Raw genomic sequence first — 21081 nt, 5'->3', positions numbered from 1 at the left:
AAAAATCAGTGGGTATGAATACTTTTTTTAAGTAACCAAATGTAACATCTATGATATAGCTTTTATCTGTTTCGTTAACAGATTGCAGCTCTATGATGTATGTCATTTACTATAAATCCAGGAATATGGGCTTTATTAAATAGCACTTTGTTTATCTTAAAAAGTAAGTAATCACTACAGGGTCAGAAGAAGGCAAAATGGTAAACCTCTCACCACCATTCCTTTAAATATTGTATATTTTGAGCTCACTTTGTTGTTGATCTGTTATCAGTTAACAATGAACTCAATTAACCATCTTTACAGTCTGTTATTTAATTATTTTGCAAATCATTCCAAAGCCTTTTCGATGCATACTATATGAAAACTTAGTATGATTTTTTTCTCTCAATGCTCCATCTAACTATGCATAACCGTTTTATATAGTAAAATATATGCGATAAGCTATGGAGCTCCAAAAATGTATCTAAATTCAGCATTATGCAGAATCAACCTTCTCAACAGTTTGTTGTTTTTTTCTTCTTTGAGACACTTAACATGCAGTCTGTTGCTAAACTAACTAGAACATTTCTTCCTCATGTTAACAACATTGTGTGAAACAGTTCTCAGCACTGGCGCTGAACTTTCTCTTTTTTTGCCTCGTGTCTAGCTTTGGCCACTCTGCTGCCATCCAGACATGGCACTGATACACCCACCATGAAGATTAGGGGAAGATTTAGCTCTTGTGCCAGCCTCGCTCCCTGTGCCATGCCATCCCTCGGCGCAGCGGGGGGTCCCGCTTGGCATGGCAAGGTGAACTAGCCTCTGATTGATGGGCAAGGTTTCAGCCTGCTACTGTGCTCCCTGAGGCTCGTGCCTCCTTTTCCTTTCTCCCACTGCTGTCTTGGCAGCACCGTCCAATCCTCCTTCATACTAGGCAGCCAGCTAAAGCTCCTGGTGGGCACATCAATTACAGAGCGGCACCTCCCCTCTTTTCTCGTGTCTATCTGTGGGTCTGTCTACTGTCTCAGACGATGCCAATCTGGTCCCTCTCCATCTCCTCTGCCTTCTAAAGCTGTCTCTTGTGACTGTTGTTTTAAACTCCTGTTCATAAATACAGCTTCACACATGCACAAACGCACATGTATTCATGCACACACTCTCTGCTCCCTCTCACAAGCAGGTCATAATGGTAGGTGGGAAAACCCTCCCCAGAGAGCACTCATTGCCACAGGCTCAGCTGTACAATAGGCTCAGGTGTGTGTGTGCAGTATGTGCTTGTGTGTGCAAGGCATGGCTGCCTTAGTTTATTTCATTGGACTGTTTAGATTTAGTCAGTCTAGATTTAGTTTGTTGTTTTTTGTTTGATTCAATGGTTAAAAAAATACAATCATCAGACATCATAAAGACATTTTAGGTTAACATATTTATTTCAACTTGACTTAAAATTTGGTTGCTCTTGGTGAAACATGAATATTTACTTGCAGCACTGCGCCATCTACAGTATTCATGAAGAAACTGTCTTTAAATAGAGCGTCTTTTTCGCATTAGAGCTATAATAAAAGATATAATTGTATGTGTCATAAGAAAATAAAGTAAACAGTGAATAAAATAATGTGTCTTTTTTTTTAAATGAATGTATTTTATTATTAAAAGCCAATATGTAAAATTGGAAATCACTACTTTTAAAAATAATGTACAATTATTTCTGTTTTTAATCAGTTATTTCGTGCTTACTTTGATGAAGTGCATATCTATCTATCTATCTATCTATCTATCTATCTATCTATCTATGTATCTATCTATCTATCTATTCAAATTAAATTACCTGATGAGTGACAGTAAGCTGAAAAAAATATTTTAATGTGTTATTTGCATGGATTAAAAAACATTTATTTATTATCACATGACTATTAAATTATACTTTAAGAGGTATTTTGCGCACTCTTTTTGAATTGTAATTACAACATACATTAATTTAATCAGTTAAATGTTTATACTTTGTTGTGTTTAGAATTGCGGCTCCTTTGGATCTCTGCACTTATCCACAAACGCACATGTATTCATGCACACACTGCTCCCTCTCACAAAAGTATGCTGTGTTTGTGACAGCAGAAAATGAAATATTTTATGTAATTTACCGCATATACACAGTCAAAATAACTGATTACAAGTGTTGCTTTCTTTCTTTTTTTAAAGGTTTCAAAATTATGTACAACTGTACATGAGGCTGGAGTATACGCGAAAGTAAAAGCGTGTGTATGTTTCTGAAAGAAAGTGCGATGTGTGCGCTACGGAAGCCCGAGAGGGGAGAGTGGGGAACTCGAAGCGGGCTTCCAGAAGGGAAACAATGGCGGCTGGGCCTGGTGTTTCTATGCAGAGCGGCAGTCCTGCCAGAGAACTTTCTATTTCGGTTCAGCAAGGATCAAGTCAGACTTTCGGAGAACGAATAAAAACAGAAGATGTGACAGGTGCGCACCACTGTTATTTTAATTTTTTTTATTCTAGTTTTAAAGAAAGTAACAACGCTAGTTGAAGCTGCTAACGCTAGCTATCGCTAACAGTTAGTCTGTCCCTGTGTAAGTGCTGCTAACCTCTTTCCTGCGTGTCTTCCACGTATTAAAAGTATATTTTACAGAGTAAGAATACATAAAAAATTAGATTAGTCAGTGTATTTTCTTGTTAATCATTTAAGTTAAAGGCTAACAAGCTAACAAAACTTTGTCTAAACACCATGATTAACACAAGACAACAAAAAGATACGAAAGATAAATATTTGTTCTGCAAAACCATGTTGTTTGTGATTATTTGTAGTGTTTGTGCATCTATACGAATACGTAATAACTTTTAATAAATGTTATAAAAATGTTATGGCACATTGAGTGATATAGCTGACAGTCGCACGTATTATTTGAATGGATCAATGTAATGTGATCAAAGTTATTCGTTTGCCTTGTTTTTTCTTCATTTAGTCTAATACAACCTTATTCTAATGATGTATTTTCTTAAATAATGTTCTGATCCTCTAGTTATTACAGAAGATGGGAAACAAACTCAAGTGTTGTCATTGTTTGAGGCGTTGAATGCTTGTAGAAAACGCGTTTTGTTCAACAAAAATGAACTTTAACATTAACTTATTTGAGCATAGATTGCATGTTTAATAAAAGAGATTACTAAAGGAAAAGAACGTTTGGAATATATAATTGCATAGGCTGCAGATATGTAATATATAATTCCTAACCAGCTATTTTAAATTAAATAATTATATCACCCTTCTATGAAGTTCTTTAGTCAAGTTAGCTTTGTTATAGAGTGCATTTTAGTTGAACCTTTGAATTACTAATTGGTAACTAAGATGGTCTATAAGGAACCAAATCCATCCAGCGATGTGTCCCAATGTATTGTCAAACTACAGAAAATGTTGTGGTGCTACAAAAGGCAGCAAAAGTTTTTTTTTTTTTTTTTTTTTCTCCTAAGTTGTAAATTGTATTTTATAGGGGATCAAACACTTTTTTTTCAGTCAGTGTGACATGCAAAGAATTTTCTACTTGGTTTCTGCTGTCTGTCTGCATTGAAATCACACTGTCAACATTCAAAATATGCAACTAATTGTGCTGCCCTATGTGACTAAAATGCTTTTTTTTCAGCCAGTATTTAATGTGTCATTTGTTATTTTATTTTAAAAAAAAACTTTCTCTGCTGTTTTTAGAAGCAGAGAAGCAGAGTCGCATGGCTGCTCTGCTGGAGAGGCTTCATGCTAAACACAACGCTTCACGGCCATGGGAGGGCACCATCAATGTTGTGCGTCAGGCGATGGTGAGACGGAAGCAGCTTTCACCAAACTATCTGAAAATATGCACACAAAAAAATTCAAATTTCTAACAGTTTCTAACCAGTTGATATGAACTTTCTAGTGACTTGCTTCAAGCTCCTGTTGTGTAATTTGTTTTATCAAAACAATGTTTGTCATTTTACCATTTATTTAGGCAGGTGAAACTATCTCCTAGTGGCAGAACTGTCATCTAAATCAGTTAAATATTTTCTTGTCTGACAATCAAAGGGTGTAGGCTATTTGGGAATTTTTCCACATTGTCTGTGAATTTATGTTGTTTGAAAAACTTAGCAAACACATTTAGAAAGCTTTAAAAATTAATGTTGTCCCACTGCAATGCCAATGCTTTACTTAATGAGCTTATAACCGAGACACAAATATCACAATGTATTTATTGCATATTCATTAAGGTCAATAATAGCACAGACATTAACTGTAATAATATACCACTGTAGTAAATATATGGTACTGCAATTCAGTAGAAATCAAATCTGAACAACAGATCTTATCCATAAAATCATTTTTTTCATAATTAGCGTGTTGATCTTTTTCTGACCACTTTGTGTCTCAGGAGAAACGCAGTGTGATGAATGAAGCAGGTCATCAGCTCCTGCTCAACTGTTTGGAGACCCTGCAGAGAGCTCTGAAAGGTGAGGATGTTGATCCACAGGAGACTTTTATTTCAAATTATTACATTTCCATTTACAGGTAGGGTTAGCATTAAGAAAATGGATGCACCAGTCAGAGCTTTCTGATAACAGTTTTTGCAGAACAATTTTAGACAATTTTATTTATTTTCTGCTCCATATCATATGTATTCACTTTTGTTTCTAAAATATCATTTCAAAAATAAGTACCACTTCTCTACAACTTAATATTTGCAATGTGTCAAATCACTCATTCATTATATATAAGAATCTTTCTTTGATTTATTATGAATTATTTACGTCAGAAAGAAATTTTTCTCAAAAATGGTCAAAAACATTTGATCTAAGTGACTTCTAACTCCCACCTGCGGGTGGCAGTATTTCTTACTTCTACTACACTTCTGCCTCAGCTTTACTTATTTTCAAGTTACAATTTATGATTGATATGGCAAGTAAACTTCACATTTACTGACATATATAAAGGACCAAGCATGATTATAAGTTATGCCACTGAGCAATTTAAGTTCTTTAAAGAATAAAATTCTGTGTGTCCAATCTGTCCGCCTGTTATTTTCTTCTTTTTTCTTTAATTAGGATAAAATATCACAAAATTCCTTGCAAATGTTTCAAAAATAACAACATAAAATCAGTCATTTTTGATTGTAAAAGTCACAAGCATGCTTTTTATCTGTATCTCAGTCATATTTTACATTTTCTGATCCTCTTTTTTTCCAGTCTCATCTCTCCCCTCCATGACAGACCGTCTTGAGTCTATTGCTCGACAAAACATGTGAGTGTCTTACACTTTTGTTTCATGTATGTTTTACTTTCTTCTTGCTATGTTTCTGGTTTAATTATTTGTTACCTGTCTCTGTAGGTTGGGCTCTCACCTCAGCACAACAAAAACAGAGTGCTACATCACGTCAGATATGTTTTATGTGGAGGTACAGCTGGACACTGGAGGCCAGCTAGTGGACGTCAAGGTTGCTCATCAGGGAGAAAACCCGACGGTTGGTATATTTGACTTTATAGAGAAATTCTGGTGTAATAATGTCTAAGAACATAGAAGTTAGACCTTTTTTTATGCTTTAAATGTTTGTAACACCGTATATGTAAAAAGTAATATTGCTTTTATCTTGATTCATTTGTTTCAGAGTTGTTCTGAACTTATTCAACATCTAAGGTTGGTACAAGTAACAAGTTCAAACATTTGATACTTCAATATAATGCAGATGAATTAATGCTTTGGGGTAATTAATGACAACCATTACATCTTTTTTTTTTAGTGAGAAGAACTTTGAAGCATTTTCTAAACATCTCAAGGGACTGGTTGATTTATACCGACTTCCTGGTGACAAGTAAGTTCCTTCGCAGACTATGAAATGGTATTTAAAGCAGAATTAAGTGTTTTAAATTGATACCAAAACCCCTGGATTAAATCAAAATCTTCCATATGATTGTTCTTGCTAACTTGGGGTTTTGCTGCAAACACTCAATATAAAGTTTTCTTTTGAGATCAAAGTGAACAGTAAGGAAAGTTGTCTTCTTTTTCTCCACAGTCTATAAAAGCATGGAAATAAAATACCTTTGTAGGTCTGGAAAAGTGTTTATATTTTCATCCAAATATTTTCCTTTTCGATGTCTGTTTTTGTAAAAAAAAAAAAAGTCTGGTTATTCCTTGATTTCGCATTGACATATTAAACTGTGTTAAACCCCTTGTTAGCAGTTAGCATCACTGTAAACAGCAGTATCTATGTAATTAAACACCTTGTCAGTGCTGGAAATATCCATTTAATATCTAATGATGATCAAAAAGAAATACTTGTTTCATTGTATTCTGTTTTTCTAGAAAACACATTTAATCCTGTTACTTTGATTAACTTTGTGTCTCAGTAAACTGAAAACGAAGATGTACATTGCACTGCAGTCTCTGGAGCTCGATCTCACCAAGATGATGACCATGTTTAGGTAAGTTAACAGAAAAGATCTTTATCGCCTTAAAGATTTCTCTCTGTATTTTTGATTTCACGGCTCAGTAACGGCCAGAAGATTGTAACATTACAGTCGATGGTGAAGCAGCTTTCTGCATTCCTCGTCAGATTTTTAAAAAAATATTGTGACCTAAGAGATTTCTCAGGGTTGACTGCTATAATACCAGGGTTTCCCCCAGTGTATTATAAGCCTGGCGGCCCGCCATGCTTTACTAGCCCCGCCGCCATGCTATCATTGCTTGTTTACGTTTCTAGGGGAAAAAAATTATTTTATTTTATTTTTTAAGCCAGGCTGCAAGCGTCTCTTTTGCTCTGAGCATTTCACTAGCAGAGCAGATTTATTCCTAAATGATAGGTTTATAATAGATAGGTTTATAGTTTATGCATTTAAAGCCGACGGCGCGCGGACCAATCACACCGCTGGCGCCTCTGCGCTTTGCCTCGTGCGCTGCCGCTGCTTTACCTCAGCGGGATCGCGAGCGGCTCCTTTTTCCTCAAACTGGACACAGGCTGACCTGTATGGAAATTTACATAAACCTACTGTGAGGAATTATGATCCTTTGGAGAACTCTAGGTAAGAGTTTAAAACCCGCCGCGTTAGCTCTGGTTGCACAGCTCAATGTGAACCTCAGGAATAATTTGTAGCGAATACAGAGATGCACGTTGTGGAGTGGTGAGAATGATTTATCTTTGTGAATGAACAATTACATGGGGCGTTTACATCTCAACATGCTGCCCAGCGTGTGGCTCTGTGTCCGTCTTTCCTGTAAAGTTTATGTCTGTGGTCCCGGTTGGCCGGAGAGTTTGTGGATAATGAGCAGCGCTAACGTCATCATGCAGGTTCAGCCTGGTGAGGAGCTTTAACGCTCTCTCCTCGGAGTCACGCATCACGCAGATTTTATATTATTATTATTATTATTATTATTCCGGTTACACGATGCATCAAACCATATCAAATGCGTTGTCTACTTGGAGTTAATGCGCGCGGCTGCACGGACATCTGAGAAACTCGTCCCATAAACTCGACCAACCAGAATATTTTCTGTGACGCTTATTAAAACTCAACAGACACGAAATGAAAGAGCTACTAAAGCCACATTAGCAGCACTGAATTAAATCTCCCGTTTGTTGCGCATCTATGCGTAGTGCAGGGGATTACCTCATCATGCAGGGCCGGTCCAAGGCTGTATGAGGCCTTGAGTAGAATCTGACTTAGGGGCCCCTTTTGTTCATAAAAATATCAGCACCTCTAACAGCTTCTGTGTTAGATTTAGTGAAATATGGGACAAGGGAGTAGTTTAATTGGCCAGTCTAAAAAGCAATAAGTTATAATCGCAGTTTACTAATTTGTATTTGTAAATTCATAGATTAAACTCACAGCATCAGATTGTTGCTATGGTAACAAAACAATCTAACTATGAATATTGTTCTGTGAAGTTTTACAAAGTAAACTTGCCAGCTCCTTAAAATCTTGTATTTAAAAGGTAAGCAATTTAAAATCATTTAAATTATGTATGCCTAAACAATTTAATAAAATTTAACAGCATTGATCATCTCAATAAACAAGTGTTACATTTCTGTATCTGTGGTTTGTTTTAAAATATTAGCGTTTATGGGGCCCCTGAAGCCCTTGGGGGCCTGATGGAGCCGCTGACTTAATTTGCATTAAACAGAAGTGCAAATTTGTTGTTTTTAGACTAGTTGTGTGTTTAAATGGCACTTCACTGGAGATGTTTTCCTGTAACATATAATTACACAGTAATACTTTTACATTTCCTGTCACCTTAACATCTTTTAATACAAAAACAAGGTCTCGTCACCCCAACCACCGGGCTTAACAAGTTTTCTGGGGGAAACCCTGAATACAATATCATGTTTAGTGAGCTGGTTGCAATTTGTGAAATATATGATTAGATAATTGATCAGTAGTGAAACACTGTTTGGTCATGTGTTTGGATAACTCTTGCTTTGTACTTCATAGGTTGGCAACAAATGCGAATACAGTTGAAACTATTCTCCATGGGAGTGTTGGCTGGTTGACTCCCAGGAGTGGTGGAAACCTGGTGTCTCTCCAGTGCTACGTCTCCCCTTATGACATATTTGAGGTGGAAACTGGCTCCCAGCTCAGCTTACCAGATAACAATGGCAAGTCCAGCTATGAACAGCGTTACTCTTAGTTCCTACTCCGTCTTAAAGTGTGGAATTGGCTTTTATAGTCTTTTAGGTGTGGATGAGTATCAAAAATGTCTTATAAGACCTCATAGTATGGTTTATGTTAAAATTAAATGTTTTATTTTTTATTTGCTTTAAAAATCTACCTTTTATCTCTTTCATCCATTTTTTATCTATAATGTCCAAATAGATTTTGAAATAGAGTTGACCTAAGTTAGTTAGTCCAGACTTCACAAGTGGCAAAAAAAAACAATATTAAACTCTAAAATCTGAACCTAGTTTAAGCAGACTGGTTATTTGTGGACCGTACGGATAAAAAAAAAGATATTCACGCACGTTTAAGAATAGTAATGCTTTATGGTTAAATGTCCTAAACGTTTTAAAACTGCATAAAAAAGAGTTTGGTCTGTGGAAGAACGACATTATGTAATACATAATAATAAAATGTGTAGGAGCCCTGAATATGTTGATTGTTGGTGAAATATCCTGGCAAACCTTTCTCTTTTCTCTGTTTCCTTTTTGTAGTTCCTCGTTCCCTGGGTGTCAGTGTCTCTGTGACAATCGAGGGAACGTCAGCTGTGTATAAGCTGCCAATCGCTCCACTCATCACCGGATCCCACCCTGTGGATAATAAAGGGTAAGTGAGCGTTTCTTTATTCTGGCTTTTTCGATATGAAAACATTCAATCTGAGATAAATTGGCATCATATATTTACTTTCTGTTCTATGTTAAGCACACCATCCTTTTCCACTGTGAGCAACTCCAACAGCGTGGATCTGCCAGCCTGTTTTTTCCTCAAGATGAACCGCCCCATGCCGTTCTCCCTCTCCTTCATTCAGAGGCTTGGCAGTGCTACTTGTGAGTTTACCTTCATGAAAACATTCATTTGGTTGTAATAAATTTGTTTCCTGTAAGGATTTAGGCCTAAACCTTTCTTTTTTCTCCCCCCAGCAATCCCAGTGTTTGAGACGCCACCTCCCCTCTCACTTCTGTACCAGCTAATTGTCCAGAGTCAACTGCAGCTTCTAGAAGAGGGCAGCGCTACACCAGCCACCTTAAACAACATGCACTTTTATTCTGTAAGCTGATTTGTGCTTCTATTCTATTATTTGTTTATTTTAATAACTCCTTGTCAAAGTTTCTTCTCCTTCTCCTCAATTGTCCGGTCTTTACATTGTTCGTCCCATAGGTATAAAATGTTAGTTTTTTTTTTTGTTATTCTTTCCCAGATATTACCAGACCAGCATCACTGTTATTTTCTAAATGGTGATGCACCAGTGCAAGATGGCCACTCATTGCAAGGAGCAATGGTGTCCAAGATCCCCTTCCGCCACCCAGCGCATGTTCCTCTCTTGCTGGATATCATTCGCCACCAGGCAGCATACAACACCTTGATTGGCAGCTGTGTCAAACGAACATCTGTCAAGGAAGGTAAGTAACAATGAGATGCCTACTTGTAACGAAGCGTCCTTCCTTCTTTCATTTTTGTTCACCTAAAGCATCATATCTTGTTTTTGTTTCGTTTTTTCAGACAGTGCAGGTCTTCTGCAGTTTGAAGTCTGTCCTCTCACCGACTCAAGTTTCAGCGTCTCTTTCCAGCATCCAGTCAATGAATCCTTAGTCTGTGGTGAGTAGCCACTTTTGCATTTTCAGCAATTTTTTGGAAAGCCTAAAATTCTAATCGCATTTCATTTAAATCCATGTGTATTAATTTCTACCGTTACATGTCAGTTGAAGAATCAGCATTTAACACAGTTATGCAATATCTTTGCTCAATCTAGGGTTGCAAATTATAGGGTTTACTTAGTTTTCTTAGCACAGGAACTAAAAATATGAGACAAATCCAAATACTGTCACCTGTTTCAAGTTCTCTTTTCTTTCTGGCCTCTTTTTTCTAGTTGTGATGGAGGTGATTGACTCCAGACAGGTCTCCTGCCATCTGTATAAAGGACCATCAGATGCTTTGATCTGCACTGATGAATTCATTACTAAGGTGGTCACGAGGTGGGATTTTCTCCTCATTAATGCATTAATATTGAAATGTGTGTTTAGTAGTAATTGTTTCCTCACCACTATAGATGCATGTCCATTCCTGTTACCATGCGGGCCATTCGGAGGAAAGCTGAGACCATCCAGGCCGACACTCCGGCTCTCTCATTAATAGCGCAGACAGTGGAGACCATGGTGAAGAATAACCCTCCTCCTTCTGGTAGTCCTCCATATAAAATGGTGGGAGGAGATGGGACTAACCCAATGGGACTACCTGGGCTTACTGGTGGCAATACACCTACTGGCGGAGGACCACCTGGAGGACCTAATTTTGCAGGTCCAATCACTAGTCTCTTTGGAATGCCCCGTGCAGAAAGGCAAGCTCAAGGAGAGTGCCTTACTCCAGGGGGGGTGACCGGTCAACAGCCGCTGCCGCAACAACAGCAAGTCCATTCAGACGACTACAGTAAAGTCACACAGAATCCCATCCTGACCAGTTTGTTGCAGATAACTGGAAATGTTGGTTCCAGTCCCAGCTCCCAGAATGCTCCACAACCGCATCAAACTCCACCACCAACCTCATCCCCTGCCAGTAACACAAAGAGTCACCCTATGCTGATGAACCTGTTAAAAGACAACCCCACGCAAGATTTTGCCGCGCTGTACAGCTCGAGTCCCTTAGAGCGGCAGAACTCTTCGTCTGGCTCTCCACGAACAGACAGCATGGGTGGTGCCTGTCCCAGTGGGAACACAAAGGGGAAGAAGAAGCGTCCTCGGGGTTCTGAAAAGGGTGGAGTGTTGCCTGGAGTGGGTGCAGGTGGTGGCCTAGGCATGAAACCGCAACCAGGGTCCTCAATGCCGCAGCACCTCCAGCATCACTCCGTTTCTCATGAAGATGATTTCCACCGCAAGCTTCTCTCGATGGATGTTGATGCTTCTCAGAATTCGATATTTGACGTGAACCTTGCAGGCGACAGCCTGGACACACACCACAGCATAACGCCAACACTTAGCCAGTGCGGAACGCCGCCACCCGGCTCCGGCATGGCTTACTCACAGTCTCATGTCCAGACTCAGCAGCAGCAACCTGGTTCTGTACCGCCTCGCATTGTCCGCCTTCCCAGTTCTGACAGCATTGGGCCTGATATCACAGAAATCCTACAGGAGTTACCAGAGCAAACAGGAAAAGGTAGCGGTGGCAGCCATGGGCAACCGGAGGATGGAGGTCCTTTGGGCACACCCATCCGTGATTCCTCCAGCTCTGGCCAGGGTAGCGCAGTGTTCGACTCGGCGGACATTTTCAATACCAACAGCAATGAAAACCCATTTACAGACGCAGCCGACCTGATTGCAGAAGCGGCTGCAACTGCTGCCACTCCTAACAGTGACTCCTCCTCCACTAACTTCTTTCCGGATGCATCCGACTTCAACCCTGACTTATTGACCTCAGGACATGGCTTTTCCCAAAGCTACTTTGATGACAGCTCCCCTAGTGCTGATGGAGATATGGACTTGGTCAAGGGATTTGGGGGAGGTAGCCAGCAGAACACTCCTTCAGGAACTCCACAGAACCCTCAACATGGACAGAGTACTCCAGAGCCCTCACTCAAGGATCCATTTGATATGGGGATAGTCTTTGGAGGTAACAGTGGTGGTGGTAAACCACTACTGGGGCAAGCTCCTGACTTAATAGACACACACAGCGGAGGATCTCAGAGTCCCCTGATGATGGGACTTGGTGGTGCATGTTCGGATTTTAAAACTACAGACCCAAAAATCAAAACGGGACTCATACGGCCAAAGGATGAGAATGGGGGAAATGGAGGTAGCGGTTCTGGGATGGGAAGCAGCTCAGCAGAGGGAAAACAGATCAAGCGCAGCAGGACGCCATCCAGTGAAGGAAAGTCTAAGGATAAGCCCCCCAAACGCAAAAAGCTTGATCCTGATGGAAAGTCTCCTTCTCACAGCTCAGGGGGGCGACCCTACACGCCCCCTAGTGGTGGTTCAGGCTCTGGAGGAAGCATAAGTGGCGGAGGCTCCAAGTCTCCCGGTAGTTCTGGGCGCTCGCAAACTCCACCAGGAGGTGCCACGCCCCCAATCCCCAAGATCACCATTCAGATCCCAAAGGGTACCATAACTGGGGGGAAAACGTCCTCCCATAGCGGATACACCTCCAGCAGCTCAGCAACTAGCAGCACAGGAGGTGTAGGGGGGACAAGCAGTAGCAGCAAAAGCCACCATTCACACTCCTCTTCCTCTGGGAAGATCAAGTCCAAAGAAGGATCTATGACGCAAAGCAGCAGCTCCAAGCCAGGGGGTTCAGGAGGTGGAGGGGGGCAGTCGCAAATGAAGGGATCCTCTCAAGGTATGGGTGTTGCCAAGTCAGGATCGTCCCCAATCACTAAACATGGTCTGTCTGGACCTGGGGGTGCTGGAGGTGGAATGGGAAGTGGCAGTAAAATTAAACCTCAGGGAGGTAAACCTCCAGGTTCACTTATGAATCCCAACATAAAGCCTAACATCTCGCCTTCCCATTCCCGCTCCAGTAGCTCTGGGGATAAACTCTCCTCACCAATGAAAATGCAGCAATCCCAAGTTCCAGGAACACCTCCATCTTCTAAAGCCAAGTCTCCGATTGGATCAGGAAGTGGCAGCTCAGGAGGTTCCAAGTCTTCTTCTGGTGGAAGTTCCCAAAAACCAGGTGGTGGAGGTTCTTCTGGTTCTACATCTTCCTCCTCTACCTCTTCATCTGGTTCCATGAGCTTCTCTGGTGGATCTCAGTCACAGTACGGCAGCGGTGGAAGTGGAGGGGGAGGTGGAGGAAATGGAAATGAAGGAAATGGTGGAGGAAGTGGTGGAGGTGCGGGTCAGAACAATTCAAATAACCCCAACTCTAAAGGGAAGTCTCCCAGTAGAAATAAGAAGCCTTCTCTAACAGCAGTCATAGACAAACTGAAGAGTGTGGGCAGCGGAGGAGTTGGGGAGGACGGCTGTGAGGTGGGGACTCCGGTGGGAGGTCCTGGATCGACATCTACTCCTTGTGGGCCTGGAAATGTTCCCAGTGGTCCACCGAACGTAGGTTCTTCTAAGCATTCCTCATCATCTCAAAGCGGAGATTATAAGCGGGAAAAGTCTGACAAAGACGGAAAAGCAAAAGTGATGGTGACAGGAGGTGGCAGTGGAGATAAAAAGATGATGGACCCAAAAACTAGTGGGTCTGGTGGAACCACCCTGGCCAAAATTATCATTAGCAAACCAGATGGTGGCTCACCAAGCATCAAGGCCAAAGTGACTCTTCAAAAACCCGGGGAAGGTTCTGGAGAGTCAATACGTCAACAGATCTCTGGGCTCAAAGCATCCCCTCTCTTTAGTGGCTCCACTCCGAAGCACGACCGATCGTCACCAAGCCACAGCCGCTCTCCAGGGTACACCCCTCTAAACCAGGACAGTGAGAGCGAATCGGGCAGCAGCTCGGTGGCCGAGAAGTCCCACCAGAACAGCCCCAGCTCAGATGACGACCAAACGGTGAGGCCCCTTCCGCCCCAGGACTACATGAGCTCCATCCCCCTCAGCTCGGGCGAGAAACACAAGAAGCACAAGAAAGAGAAGAAGAAACTAAAGGATAAGGAGCGTGAGAGAGACAGGGACCGGGACAGGGACAGGGACAAGGAGAAAAAGAAGTCCTCCATGTCCATGGGATCGTCTTCACATTCAACAAAAGCAGACAGTTGGTCGCGGTCTCCCATTTCAGCATCAGATTCATCACTCTCCATGCTTGGTTCGGATCGTCCATCACGGTCTAGCCCGATGTATATGAGAAACGAAGACGATGACCTTATGGACTCAGCACTCACAGGAGACTTTTAAATCTGCTCTTTAAAGCTACAGTATAAAACTCTTATAAAAAAATATTTTTAACATATTTGTTAAAACTGCCACTATGTCCTGACAGTATGGCATTAGATAGATAATCTGTAGAAAAATATCAAGCTCCTCCACCTCTTCTCAAATCTACTACAGCGATCTGTAGAAGCTCAAAAACAACCAATCACAGCCAGAAGGAGCATCTTAGCGCTGTCAGTCAACCTTGTGTAGGTGCTGCTCAATGTGCTAATGGCAGAGAAATAACTTACCGTTCCAGGAATACTGTTTATTGGCGGCCATGCTAACTAGCCTTAGCATTCAAGACAGGAAGGCGCTGTGGCATAACAGAGAGTTTGGCGTGTACAGAGGCATGATTGACAGCGCTTTCTGGCTCTGGTTGGTTGTTTCTACTTAGAACTGGGAGAAAGCAGAAAAACTTGATTTTTTTTCCACAGATTTTCTATTTCACAACAAAGTGATAGTTTTAATAAATAGATAAAAGAAAAACATATTTTTATAAAAGTTACATGCTGTGGCTTTAAAAAGCATTTTACACAGAAATGTAACTTTTATTTATTCAGCTGAAGCCACAACAACTGAACATGTCTCGCTAAAGCTGTGCTTTACCACCAGTGTTTACTGTACAAGTAGCATTGTGTTGTGTCACGAATGGGATGCCGGTTTTCATGACGGTGGACAGTGGAGTGGCAGCTGCCTTTAGCTTCACTGCAGAAATGGTTTTAACGGTGTGCTTTTTAAAGAAACGGACGTTGTTTCAGAACATTTTTTCTGTGAGAACATGTCTTGTTGCATGTTCGTTTGACATTGTTACCGTGTTGTATGCTGTCCAAAAAAAAAAGAAAAAGATCTGATGTAAATGTGTTAAAGCAAGAATAAAAGTTTTTGCTTTTTAATTTCTAGGTGAGGATGGTTGTTGTTAATTATTGATTTTTAACCTTTCTGTGTATTAGTATAAAAACTGAAGGAGGTTGTTGCAGAATATGATTGAGAATTTTTTAAAGTTGGAAATAAATATTTAACTTCTTACAAACTCTCCTGTATTGAACAGACTTGATTACTAATGCAGCATCTTGTAAAACTAATATGAATTTTCTTATCATACCCACAAAATATGCATTTGTTTAGGATTTCACGTGGTGAACTGACAAAGTAGAGCATAGAGTAGTTAATTTAAAGCAAGACAAATACTTTGGTGCTCCCTGTTGTGGCTACCGCCACAAGTGAAGATTAATTAATTACATTTTAACGGTGTGACACTAGATGGCAGTAGAGTACCAGGCCGTTGAGCTGCATCGTGAGTTTAAACGGGTCACGTCTTGCAGAAGGTAATTTTAAATTGATTTCCACGTTTGAAATAGAATTGAAATAAGATATGAAAAATTATGATGTAACGTCTTTAAGCATGAGTAACGCATATCTGGTTGTACTCCAGAAAGTCAAAAGTTCAATCTTATTAAATCATCACCAAGGAGATATTTCACAGATTAAAAACTGAAACTGTACCGGACGTTTAATCTTAGAGGTCTTAAACTCTACAGGACTCATTTTTTAGCGGTATAAGGTAAAAAGACATTTTGTGCTTTGATTGTGAAGGTTGCTGAAGTGACTCCATAGAAACTGCTCTAACATGCGTGTTATAAAAATCAGCAAAATTGACTGTGGAGAGTCAAACAAGGAGGATAGAATAAGCAGAACTGGCGCACCTCTTTACCAAATGCTAAAGACATTATGGCTCATTATGTTTAACTCCTGCTGCTCTGTATTTACAACTGCAGGTTCAGACCATTAAAAGCAAAGAAAAGTCACCCAGTAATTGGATGGGACTGGAAAATGCCTGTTAAGTCCAAAGGAAAATACTTTCTCAAATAGACTGATAAGTTTTTGCAAATTTGAGGCAAAATATGGCAAAACAGGAAAACTGTAACATTGATAACATGTTTAAAGGAGTAGGATAGGAGACGTGGCCATGTTGAACTCACACAAATCTAATCTATAGCTGTGGCATTGCCTGGTCAATGGAGTTTTTACTTTTATTTATGTATTTTTATTTATTTATTTATTTATTTTTAGAAATCCATTCCTGTGTAATTTCTTTATGTCCTAAAACAATGCAAACAATTGCAAAAAAAAAATAAAAAATCTGCTGTTACAGAGATATTCACACCCGAGTGTGATCAATTAATTAAACTCAGGTAATTACCAACATGACTATTATTATAATGATGGAAACTTTTTCCATCATGATGATTGTAAGCTGAAAAAAGCGTCATGTAAACATGCAAACGTGATGAAAAGCAGAAACAGAAGAAATAAATTGCCTTATTTTTTTATTGCATGATAAAGGATATAACAGTATTGTAACAGTGTTATGCTGCTTCACGTAAAAGGACCATGAGATTAATTCAGCAAACGTCCATCTCCTTCCAGCTCATAGGGAAGGGCCCGGAGTTCATGGCTGCTGAGGAGCAGTAAAGCATGGAAATAACCTCTCAGATATTCTTGTCGGAGCAGCAAGTGAGACGGAGGGGAGGGATTTGCCAGTTAGTTAAGCTTTATGGATGCACCCAGTCAGCTTTCTGGTGAAAGAAGGAGCAGAAAGGAAAAGGAAGTAAGAATAAAGGCAAAGGAGGGAAGGAGGGGAAGCGAGTCAGGATTTATTTTCAGCCTTGGAGTGCTGCAATATAAAGTAAGTATATTATTATAGCATGAGGGCTGCAGACAGATACCAGAACAGTCGTGGCTGTACGTGTTAAGCTGCAGTGCAACATTTCAGCAGCAGATAAGCCGGCTGTCTGAGCTGACATTTAAATTTGACAAAATATTGCTTTGGCATTACTGAGCTAATTGTTAGTAATGCTGCGGGCCTGGACAAGTGGAATCAATGACTAATGATTGCTAAGACAAGAAGACACTCAAGTCTGAAAATTAATGCAACACTTGAGTTATTTTTTTTCCAGTTGCTTCAGCTCAATAATACTAAAAGAAAACAAAAAAAAAACAATTTGTTGATGCTTTATGTTGGTCCATTTCTTTTCTAATTTTGGCCTCACGTGCTCTCTGGGAGCAGTTTATGGTCGTGTGAGGTTTTCAGATGCATCCTGGAGAAAAATTCCCCTGGATTGCATGAAGCTTTGGATTTATGCTGAGGCAGACTGAGTTGAGTGGCTGTAAAAACTGTGATGCTGGTGAAACATCAGCAAAACTAAGGGAAGCGAAGGTACACCTCAGTTTGCCTCCACATGTTTATACAACACGACACATTTCACTTCGGTTACTTTCCTTTGGGGAGAATATCTGAGTCAACACCACATATAGACTGGATCAAAATTTTTATTAAATCCCATTATGACTGAATATTTAATGCTTAATGTTTGCCTTTTATTTCTGATTTAGGCCTTGGTATCATAAAATTGTTTGACTGGAATTCGGTCGGTCACCATAACAAATTTTGCTGGACGATAAATTGTCCCAGAACTTCTTGCGATAAACGATAATATTGCTGTTTTGAGACCATTTTCAAGCTATATAGTAATAATGGCAAGAACACGTTCTCAGAGATCAATAAACTCTAAATTCTGGAGAACATTTAAACACTGGAACTGGAAGACATTTGAAATATCCAAAATAAATAAACATCAGAAACAACTAATAAAATGAATTATGAAGTCTGTGTAAACAAACTTATATTTCAAAAAAGGGATAGTTAAACACCAAACTGAAGATTTTTATCATTCAACTTTTGGTAAAAAGAGAAAAACAATAAATCAAGCAAATGAAAATTATTGAGTTTCTTTTAATTTATCATGTGATTGATTTATTGTTTATTGTGACAGGTCAAACTGAAATGATATTTTAAGGAGTCAAATTCAAATTTTTTGGCTATACCACATTAAAGAATAACAAAAGTTAACTAAAGGGCTTCAAAATTTAGCAAACTAAATGAGCGCAGAACAAAAGAATTAGTAAAATATGATAAAATATCTAAGATAGGCAAACAATCTCATACTGTACTGAAGCCAAATCATACAATTTAAGGTTTATAAACTTAAGAACACTGAACCAGCTGTCATATTCCTGGCAGCATCATGCTGTGGGATGACTTTTTTCTGCCATTGGTCTTGGTACATTGCACAAACCAGGCAAAATAATGGAGAGGATTTTATTCTTACTTCCTCTTCCAAATTCTTCAATTCCACATCAGCATCTAGACGTCTGAGACGGGGGAAAGCGGACTGTTCCAACAGGATAATGATCGGAAACACAGATCAAATCTGGGTTTGCAGCAGATAAACTTTAAACTTGTGGAATGAACTCAACTCCACTTATAATAGAAAAAAATCAGAAACCATTCAGAGAAGCTGGAAAACAACAAATCCCACTCTTAAGTATGAATGATTCAAATGAATCAGTAAAAGCCCCTAAATAATTTGACACTAATGCAGATGAGTTTCTTACTGGAACTGTCCAGATTTAGTAAGGTTTTGATAACATAAACAATGTCAACATTTTACATATTTCATTATCAATGTTTCTTGATATAAAGAAACACAATGAAAAAAGGTTAATTTACTCCAAATAAGTAATGAACGCTGTTCCAGTTGACACACTGCTGCAACTCAACCTCAGGGGACATTTTGTATTTAGGTAGAAATTCAGGTTTTGGGTCTTTGGATGCAAGTCAGAGCTGCAATACTATTCCTTTAGGGTGCCATGTCAGGTTTTTAGATAAAGTATTCATTTCTGCTACATGCTAAATCAACATAAAAGTAACCACACACTGCTGTTTAAATCTCTTATCCCTGCCAGAGTTAGTCACTCAGCTTGTGCATTCCTTTGGTTTCTGCTAACAGGAGCAACATTTTTTTAAAATAATGCCAAGGACACATTAAAAACTAATAATCCCAACAATCCCTGCAGACCTGATGCATGAGTCAGCAGTTTGGAGTGCCAACACCTTTTGGCATGTCAAATACACATCCCAGTGTCTTCCTGGCCCATCCTCTCTGCCTTGTCCTCTCTTCTGACGAAGATCGCAGCTTCTGATGATTCATCAGTTTAAACATATCTTCAGGCTATCATGTCTAAGTCAAACCTGTTCAGCTAAAAAAAAACATTCTTCTTCTTTTGGGCCTCATAAAGACTTAACTGGGTGATATCCTCTCATCCCAATAGTAAGGAACTCCTTTGGGGATATTAGGGTTTCTCTAACATTTGATTTACAGCGGAAATTATGTTACTTTTTCCTAAATATATATAACGTAATTTTACATGAACTATTTCCGAGATTCAAATTCTCTCTAGAGACATTTTAACTGAATGACATATTCATAAATATTCTTTCATAAAATCCAGAAAACTCTTACATTTTTCTTTTCTGAAAAGTTTTCCTCAAATTCAGAGTGAGTTACTTGGACCGGATGTGCATGACTCCAGGAGAGGAGTTGTCAGGAGGGGCTGATCAACCAATCAGAGACAGTTTTGGGGTTATACTAGAGATATAGTCATATTGAAAAAAATATAGTTTTTTTTATAAATCACAATCTGTAGACCAATGAGACACCAAAAAAGTCAGCAATCTATTTCTATATCCAGCTCTTCATTCAGCTACACAAGTTGCAAACCCTCTTCTCCTTGAAATAAGATATTACTTTTAATACCAAAATGCCTGGTGAGGATACTTTGAAAAAGAAAGAAAAAAAAACTTCACATAAATTAAAAACGTTACAGTGATGTGAGTGAACACAACTTTTGACGCCTTTCTTTTTCTGTCAGGTAGTTACACTTTAAATGTTTTGTTGTTAGCGCAAGTTTCACACAGGAAGGTCATCGATGGAGCACTTTCTCCTGCCGATGTTTCCTGTGTTTAGTTCCTGTGTTTACGCAGACTAGCAATTGTCTGTCATCACAGACTAGACAATTGATAAAACAATGTTTACACAGACCGCTACGATGGTTTCTGAGATTCAACAGTAAAAGTTCACTAAGTCTCTCCCCCTTTTTCTGACTAGCCATTAGCTTTAGCCTCCAGAAACTACTAACCTGGATTTATACTAGCTTAAGACATCAAAATTGTTATCTAATAAGATTTTAACTGCTTATAATATTTTAACAGAGGCTCACTAAAATAGTCCAGAGCTATCCCTTTAAGAGTTATAGAAATTTTAAATAAATCATCAATTTCCTGTGTGTGAGGTATGGTTACGAGTTTGCTGACTGAATGCGTTCATATATTCTAGTATCGAAATGCTGCCTAGCAGACAAACAATTTGTAAAGGGATGAAACCTAAAATTAGCACAAAGGGTGTTTAGAGTTTAATCTTAATACTGTATATTTTTCTGTCATCAGATCCTCACTTCTAATTTGATGGTCTGAGTTACAGGATGAGGCTACATTTAGCTACTCTAACTAGGTCCAAAATCATTTTCATATGACCCTGTTAAGGCCTGGCAATTTAATTCCTTCTTGTTGATCAGTTTAAATATGTTAATTTTGTCATAATCAGGTATGTCTGGCTTGTGATTGCTCCAACTTTCACTTAGTCAGTTTATTTCAACTTAATACTTGGAAACAGAAATAACACTGAATCTT

The 21081-nt window shown here is 39.3% G+C and overlaps 1 protein-coding gene across 1 annotated transcript; it reads left to right on the top strand.

Annotated features, from left to right (window-relative positions):
- Positions 1-2190: 2190 nt before the first annotated feature.
- med1 (mediator complex subunit 1) lies at positions 2191-14907 on the top strand. Its single transcript, XM_007558219.2, has 16 exons — positions 2191-2447; positions 3686-3792; positions 4380-4458; positions 5191-5245; positions 5333-5465; positions 5610-5638; positions 5742-5813; positions 6349-6423; positions 8428-8591; positions 9144-9255; positions 9352-9476; positions 9570-9697; positions 9848-10049; positions 10150-10245; positions 10517-10622; positions 10697-14907. Exons 1-16 carry the CDS (start codon positions 2327-2329, stop codon positions 14472-14474), a joined length of 5382 nt encoding a protein of 1793 aa, XP_007558281.1. The 5' UTR covers positions 2191-2326; the 3' UTR covers positions 14475-14907.
- The last annotated feature ends 6174 nt before the right edge of the window (positions 14908-21081 follow it).

This window comes from Poecilia formosa, unplaced genomic scaffold, assembly GCF_000485575.1.
Source record: "Poecilia formosa unplaced genomic scaffold, Poecilia_formosa-5.1.2 Scaffold95, whole genome shotgun sequence".
Taxonomy (NCBI): Eukaryota; Metazoa; Chordata; class Actinopteri; order Cyprinodontiformes; family Poeciliidae; genus Poecilia; species Poecilia formosa.
Note: the sequence above shows the minus strand (reverse complement) of the source record. Positions and strands in the feature narration are given on the sequence as shown.